Here is a 9,228-nt window from a genome sequence, read left to right as displayed (position 1 = left end):
CAACACAACACAGCACAGCACAGCACAACACAACACAGCACAGCACAGCACAGAACAACACAGCACAGCACAGCACAGAACAAACAACACAGCACAGAAAAACACAGCACAGCACAGAACAACACAGCACAGAACAACACAGCACAGAACAACACAACACAACACAACACAACACAGCACAGAAAAAACAACACAACACAGCACAGAACAAACAACACAGCACAGCACAGCACAGAACAACACAACACAGCACAGCACAGCACAGAACAACACAGCACAGCACAGAACAACACAACACAACACAGCACCGAACAAGCAACACAGCACAGCACAGCACAGCACAGAACAACACAGCACAGCACAGCACAACACAACACAGCACCGAACAAGCAACACAGCACAGCACAGCACAGCACAGAACAACACAGCACAGCACAGCACAGAACAACACAGCACAGAAGAAACAACACAGCACAGAAGAAACAACACAGCACAGCACAGCACAGAACAAACAACACAGCACAGAAAAACACAGCACAGCACAGAACAACACAGCACAGAACAACACAGCACAGAACAAACAACACAGCACAGCACAGCACAACACAACACAGCACAGAACAAACAACACAGCACAGCACAGCACAACACAACACAGCACAGAACAAACAACACAGCACAACACAACACAGCACAGAACAAACAACACAGCACAGAACAAACAACACAGCACAGCACAGAACAACACAACACAGCACAGCACAAATCAAACAACACAGCACAGAACAGCACAACACAACACAACACAACACAACACAGCACAGAACAAACAACACAGCACAGAACAAACAACACAGCACAACACAGCACAGAACAAACAACACAGCACATCACAGCACAGCACAACACAACACAGCACAGCACAGCACAACACAGCACAGCACAACACAACACAGCACAGCACAGCACAACACAGCACAGCACACAGAAACAAACACGTCCACCACCACCCCACCCCCCTTCCCCTCTCCTCTCCAGAGCCGTGTCTCACTGTGAAGACTGACCCGAAAAGAAATGATGCAGTCCTCCATGTGTGTAGCTCCCTTCTGCGTGCTGGTAGACGATGAGGTAATAGATGACGTCATTCTCCACGATGTCGCCAAGGACGGTCTTCCACGTGCCGTCAGCTGTCACGTGATTTTCTTCGGCTCAATGCGCGTGTGTTTTGACATGCGACGTGTGTGTGTGTGGGTGTGGGTGGGTGGGTGGCATGTGTGTGTGTGTGTGTGGGTGGGTGGGTGGCGTGTGTGTGTGTGTGTGTATGTGTCTGTCTGTCTGTATAAAAGAGAGAATATCACGGCATCTTCACCATGTGTTGAGCTATGCTTGCATTCTGTTTATCCGTGTCTGTCTGTCTATCTGTCTGTCTGTCTGTCTGTATAAAAGAGAGAATATCATGACATCTTCACCATGTGTATTGAGCTATGCTTGCATTCTGTTTATCCGTGTCTGTCTGTCTATCTGTCTGTCTGTCTGTCTGTATAAAAGAGAGAATATCATGACATCTTCACCATGTGTATTGAGCTATGCTTGCATTGTGTTTATCCGTGTCTGTCTGTCTGCCTGTCTGTCTGTGTCTGTGTCTGTCTGTATAACAGAGAGAATATCATGACATCTTCACCATGTGTTGAGCTATGCTTGCATTGTGTTTATCCGTGTCTGTCTGTCTGTCTGTCTGTCTGTATAAAAGAGAGAATATCAAGACATCTTAAACCATGTGTTGAGCTATGCTTGCATTGTATTTATCCCTGTCTGTCTGTCTGTCTGTCTGTCTGTATAAAAGACAGAATATCATGACATCTTCACCATGTGTCTTGAGCTATGCTTGCATTCTGTTTATCCGTGTTTGTCTGTCTGTCTGTCTGTCTGTCTGTATAAAAGAGAGAATATCATGACATCTTCACCATGTGTTGAGCTATGCTTGCATTGTGTTTATCCGTGTTTGTCTGTCTGCCTGTCTGTCTATCTGTCTGTCTGTCTGTATAAAAGACAGAATATCATGACATCTTCACCATGTGTGTTGAGCTATGCTTGCATTCTGTTTATCCGTGTCTGTCTGTCTGTCTGTCTGTCTGTCTGTATAAAAGAGAGAATATCAAGACATCTTAAACCATGTGTTGAGCTATGCTTGCATTGTGTTTATCCGTGTTTGTCTGTCTGTCTGTCTGTATAAAAGAGAGAATATCATGACATCTTCACCATGTGTGTTGTGTTATGCTTGCATTGTGTTTATCCCTGTTTGTCTGTCTGTCTGTATAAAAGAGAGAACATCATGACATCTTCACCATGTGTTGAGCTATGCTTGCATTCTGTTTATCCGTGTTTGTCTGTCTGTCTGTATGTCTGTCTGTATAAAAGAGAGACTATCATGACATCTTCACCATGTGTTGAGCTATGCTTGCATTGTATTTATCCGTGTTTGTCTGTCTGTCTGTCTGTATAAAAGAGAGAATATCAAGACATCTTAAACCATGTGTTGAGCTATGCTTGCATTGTGTTTATCCCTGTCTGTCTGTCTGTCTGTCTGTCTGTCTGTCTGTCTGTATAAAAGACAGAACTTCATGACATCTTCACCATGTGTGTTGAGCGATGCTTGCATTCTGTGTTTTTATCCCTGTTTTCCCCACCAAGAGGCTACATGGACCAAACGAAACTGGAGACTGTGACTGGACCACACAGCACAGCGCGCTCTCCTCACCCGAGATGTGGGCAATGAAAGCCTCTTCCTTCTCCCCACTGTCGTTCCAAATGGTCACAGTGATGTTCACCACATCGCCCACATCTGCAACCACGCTGCACATCTGATGTGTCGTGTTGTGTTGTGTCGTGTCGTGTCGTGTCGTGTCGTGTCGTGATGTGTTCTGTCGTGTGGTGTGGTGTGGTGTGGTGTGGTGTTGTGTTGTGTCGTGTTGTGATGTGTTGTGTCGTGTCGTGTCGTGTTGTTTTATGTCGTGTCGTGTCATGGTATGTCATGCCGTGTCGTGTCGTGTTGTGTTGTGTCGTGTCGTGTCATGGTATGTCATGCCGTGTCGTGTCGTGTTGTGTTGTGTCGTGTCGTGTCGTGTCGTGTCGTGTCGTGTCGTGTCGTGTCATGGTATGTCATGCCGTGTCGTGTCGTGTTGTTTTATGTCGTGTCGTGTCGTGTCATGGTATGTCATGCCGTGTCGTGTCGTGTTGTGTTGTGTCGTGTCGTGTCATGGTATGTCATGCCGTGTCGTGTCGTGTTGTGTCGTGTCGTGTCGTGTCGTGTCGTGTCGTGTCGTGTCGTGTCGTGTCATGGTATGTCATGCCGTGTCGTGTCGTGTTGTGTTGTGTCGTGTCGTGTCATGGTATGTCATGCCGTGTCGTGTCGTGTTGTGTTGTGTCGTGTCGTGTCATGGTATGTCATGCCGTGTCGTGTCGTGTTGTGTTGTGTCGAGTTGTGTTGCGCCATGTCGTGTCGTGTCGAGTGGTGTGGTGTTGTGTTGTGTCGTGTTGTGATGTGTTGTATCAATATAAGAAAATGTAAGAAAATACAATATAGTATAGTATAGTATAGTATAGTATAGTATAGTACAGTAAACACAACACAACACAACGCAACACTACACACCACACCACAACACAACACGACTCAATAATCATAAACCAACCCAATCCAACAGCACATCACAGCACAGCATCAATGACAACAAAACCCACCCCACCTCACCCAACCAACCCACACACCACACCACACCTCACCATACATCACCACACTACACCACACCGCACCACACCATACATCACCACACCACACCACACCACACCTCACCATACATCACCACACCAAATCACACCACACCAAACCATACATCACCACACCACACCAAACCATACATCATCACACCACACCACACCACACCGCACCACACAACACCAACAACACACAACACAACACAACAAGAAGCACCAACAACACACAACACAACACAACAGGAAGCAACAACAACACAACACAACAGGAAGCACCAACAACACAACACAACATAAAGCACCAACAACACAACACAACACAACACAACATAAAGCACCAACGACACACAACACAACACAACAAGAAGCACCAACGACACACAACACAACACAACTCAACAGAAAGCACCAACGACACACAACACAACACAACATAAAGCACCAACGACACACAACACAACACAACATAAAGCACCAACAACACACAACACAACACAACACAACATAAAGCACCAACGACACACAACACAACACAACAAGAAGCACCAACAACACACAACACAACACAACATAAAGCACCAACGACACACAACGCAACACAACATAAAGCACCAACAACACACAACACAACACAACACAACATAAAGCACCGACGACACACAACCCAACACAACACAACATAAAGCACCAACGACACACAACACAACAAGAAGCACCAACAACACAACATAAAGCACCAACGACACACAACACAACACAACATAAAGCACCAACGACACACAACACAACACAACATAAAGCACCAACGACACACAACACAACACAACATAAAGCACCAACGACACACAACACAACACAACACGAAGCACCAACGACACACAACACAACACAACATAAAGCACCAACGACACACAACACAACACAACACGAAGCACCAACAACACACAACACAACAGGATTCACCAACAACACACAACACAACACAGCAAGAAGCACCAACAACACACAACACAACACAACACAACACCACAGGATTCACCAACAACACACAACACAACACAACACAACATAAAGCACCAACGACACACAACACAACAAGAAGCACCAACAACACACAACACAACATAAAGCACCAACGACACACAACACAACATAAAGCACCAACGACACACAACACAACACAACACAACACAACAAGAAGCACCAACGACACACAACACAACACAACATAAAGCACCAACGACACACAACACAACACAACACAACATAAAGCACCAACGACACACAACACAACACAACAAGAAGCACCAACAACACACAACACAACACAACACAACACCACAGGATTCACCAACAACACACCACGTACTTGGTAGCTGCACGTACAGCAACCCTGCTCGCTGATCGCGGCGGAAGTGAGGGGTCTCCCCGGAACAACACAGGCAGCAGAACGACAGGTAGGCCGCCACTAGCACCAGCCGCCACGGGAAGATCGGCATCGTCACTCTGTCCGGAAGGGGATGAGGGGAGAGAGGAGGGTTATCCCAGCGAAATGACATTGATAATGATAGAGGAGGGTTATCCCAGCGAAATGACATTGATAATGATAGAGGAGGGTTATCCCAGCGAAATGACATTGATAATGATAGAGGAGGGTTATCCCGGCGAAATGACATTGATAATGATAGAGGATGGTTATCCCGGCGAAATGACATTGATAATGCTAGAGGAGGGTTATCCCAGCGAAATGACATTGATAATGATAGAGGAGGGTTATCCCGGTGAAATGACATTGATAATGCTAGAGGAGGGTTATCCCGGTGAAATGACATTGATAATGCTAGAGGAGGGTTATCCCGGTGAAATGACATTGATAATGCTAGAGGAGGGTTATCCCAGCGAAATGACATTGATTATGACAGAGGAGGGTTATCCCAGCGAAATGACATTGATAATGTTAGAAGACGGTTATCCCAACGAAATAACATTGACAATGATAGAGGAGGGTTATCCCAGCGAAATGACATTGATAATGATAGAGGATGGTTATCCCAGCGAAATGACATTGATAATGATAGAGGAGGGTTATCCCGGCGAAATGACATTGATAATGACAGAGGAGGGTTATCCCAGCGAAATGATATTGATTATGACAGAGGAGGATTATCCCAGCGAAATGACATTGATTATGATAGTGGAGGGTTATCCCAGCGAAATAACATTGACAATGATAGAGGAGGGTTATCCCAGCGAAATGACATTGATTATGACAGAGGAGGGTTATCCCAGCGAAATGACATTGATAATGTTAGAAGACGGTTATCCCAGCGAAATAACATTGATAATGATAGAGGAGGGTTATCCCAGCGAAATGACATTGATAAAAATAGAGGAGGGTTATCCCACCGAAATAACACTTATAATGATAGAGGAGGGTTATCCCAGCGAAATAACATTGATAATGATAGGGGAGGGTTATCCCAGCGAAATGACATTGATAATGACAGAGGACGGTTATCCCAGCGAAATGACATTGACAATGATAGAGGAGGGTTATCCCAGCGAAATGACATTGATAATGATAGAGGAGGGTTATCCCAGCGAAATGACATTGACAATGATAGAGGAGGGTTATCCCAGCGAAATGACATTGATAATGATAGAGGAGGGTTATCCCGGCGAAATGACATTCATAATGACAGAGGGTTATCCCAGCGAAATGACATTGATAATGATAGAGGAGGGTTATCCCAGCGAAATGACATTGACAATGATAGAGGAGGGTTATCCCAGCGAAATGACATTGATAATGATAGAGGAGGGTTATCCCGGCGAAATGACATTCATAATGACAGAGGGTTATCCCAGCGAAATGACATTGATAATGATAGAGGAGGGTTATCCCAGCGAAATGACATTGATAATGACAGAGGAGGGTTATCGCAGCGAAATGACATTGATAATGATAGAGGAGGGTTATCCCAGCGAAATGACATTGACAATGATAGAGGAGGGTTATCCCGGCGAAATGACATTGACAATGATAGAGGAGGGTTATCCCAGCGAAATGACATTGATAATGATAGAGGAGGGTTATCCCAGCGAAATGACATTGATAATGACAGAGGAGGGTTATCCCAGCGAAATGACATTGATAATGATAGAGGAGGGTTATCCCAGCGAAATGACATTGATAATGATAGAGGAGGGTTATCCCAGCGAAATGACATTGATAATGATAGAGGAGGGTTATCCCAGCGAAATGACATTGATAATGATAGAGGAGGGTTATCCCGGCGAAATGACATTGATAATGACAGAGGAGGGTTATCCCAGCGAAATGACATTGATAATGATAGAGGAGGGTTATCCCGGCGAAATGACATTGATAATGATAGAGGAGGGTTATCTCAGCGAAATGACATTGATAATGATAGAGGAGGGTTATCCCAGCGAAATGACATTGATAATGATAGAGGAGGGTTATCTCAGCGAAATGACATTGATAATGATAGAGGAGGGTTATCTCAGCGAAATGACATTGATAATGATAGAGGAGGGTTATCCCAGCGAAATGACATTGATAATGATAGAGGAGGGTTATCCCAGCGAAATGACATTGATAATGATAGAGGAGGGTTATCCCAGCGAAATGACATTGATAATGATAGAGGAGGGTTATCCCAGCGAAATGACATTGATAATGAAAGAGGAGGGTTATCCCGGCGAAATGACATTGATAATGATAGAGGAGGGTTATCCCGGCGAAATGACATTGATAATGATAGAGGAGGGTTATCCCAGCGAAATGACATTGATAATGATAGAGGAGGGTTATCCCAGCGAAATGACATTGATAATGATAGAGGAGGGTTATCCCAGCGAAATGACATTGATAAAGATAGAGGAGGGTTATCCCAGCGAAATAGCATTGACAATGATAGAGGAGGGTTATCCCAGCGAAATGACGTTGATAATGACAGAGGAGGGTTATCTCAGCGAAATGACATTGATAATGATAGAGGAGGGTTATCTCAGCGAAATGACATTGATAATGACAGAAGAGGGTTATCCCAGCGAAATAACATTGATAATGATAGAGGAGGGTTATCCCAGCGAAATGACATTGATAATGATAGAGGAGGGTTATCCCAGCGAAATAGCATTGACAATGATAGAGGAGGGTTATCCCAGCGAAATGACGTTGATAATGACAGAGGAGGGTTATCTCAGCGAAATGACATTGATAATGATAGAGGAGGATTATCCCAGAGAAATGACATTGATAATGATAGAGGAGGGTTATCCCAGCGAAATAACATTGATAATGATAGAGGAAAGTTATCCCAGCGAAACAACAACAACAACAATAAGAAAAAGAAGAAGAAGAATGATGATGATGATGATGATGATGATGATGATGATGGATAGTAAAAATAATAATAATAATAATAGTAATAATAGTGATGATGATGATGATGATGATGATAAGGAGGAGGAGGAGGAGAAGAAGAAGAAGAAGAATGATGATGATGATGATGATGATGATGATGATGATGATGGATAGTAAAAATAATAATAATAATAATAATAATAATAATAGTAATAATAGTGATGATGATGATGATGATAAGGAGGAGGAGGAGGAGAAGAAGAAGAAGAAGAATGATGATGATGATGATGATGATGATGATGATGATGATGGATAGTAAAAATAATAATAATAATAATAATAATAATAGTGATGATGATGATGATGATGATGATGATGATGATAAGGAGGAGGAGGAGGAGAAGAAGAAGAAGAAGAAGAAGAAGAACAGCAACAACAACAACAGAGTTTGTGTGTGTGTGTGTGTGTGTGTGTGTGTGTGTGTGCGTGCGCGCGCGCGCGCGCGCGCGTGTGTGAGTATGTGTGTGTGTGTGTGAATTACATATTTGCAACAAAAATCACAGATTCATTACAAAGAAAGAGCACTTTGCTTACCTTACTGCAGATATAATATCGTACAGCTGCGTCGCTCCTCAACAGACCAGTGCCTCACTCAGTTCCGTGTGTGTCCCAGGCTTACAGACAGGACGCATCATGGCCAAGGCTGACGACAATACCTCTGTGTACGTAAAGCCTGACCTACCTGTCTTATCTGTAGGGTTTTGTGTGTGTGTGTGTGTGTGTGTGTGTGTGTGTGTGTTTGTTTGTGTGTGTGTGTGGGGTGTGTGTGTGTGTGTGTGTGTGTGTGTGTGTGTGTGTGTGTGTGCAAAGTGTTCATGATGGATCCCACACCAGGCTATCGGCATCACTTAGAATAGAATAGAATAGAATACCGGGGTCACAAGGAATATTGGGGAGGGGGAGGAAGGCGGGGAGGGGGAGGTAGTACATAACAATGTACGAACACAAATCGAAAATCATACACATGGACCTCACATCAACGGAAGAAAGTCTTACAGCAC

General features: G+C 44.1%; 1 protein-coding gene across 1 annotated transcript in view; it reads right to left on the bottom strand.

Annotated features, from left to right (window-relative positions):
* LOC143277876 (beta-1,3-glucan-binding protein-like) overlaps positions 1–8,881 on the bottom strand; it is a 26,932-nt gene extending 18,051 nt beyond the window's left edge. Inside the window, exons 1-4 of the mRNA XM_076582823.1 lie at positions 8,762–8,881; positions 5,144–5,280; positions 2,759–2,842; positions 1,065–1,187 (exon numbers count right to left, since the gene is read on the bottom strand). Of these exons, the coding sequence (XP_076438938.1) occupies positions 1,065–1,187; positions 2,759–2,842; positions 5,144–5,273 (337 nt within the window). The 5' untranslated portion in view covers positions 5,274–5,280; positions 8,762–8,881. The remainder of the gene's footprint in view (positions 1–1,064; positions 1,188–2,758; positions 2,843–5,143; positions 5,281–8,761) is intronic.
* Between the last annotated feature and the right edge of the window lie 347 nt (positions 8,882–9,228).

The sequence above is a fragment of the Babylonia areolata genome, chromosome 35 (assembly GCF_041734735.1).
Source record: "Babylonia areolata isolate BAREFJ2019XMU chromosome 35, ASM4173473v1, whole genome shotgun sequence".
NCBI lineage: Eukaryota > Metazoa > Mollusca > Gastropoda > Neogastropoda > Buccinidae > Babylonia > Babylonia areolata.
The sequence above is the reverse complement of the archived record's forward strand: the minus strand, read 5'-3'. Positions and strand labels throughout refer to the sequence as shown.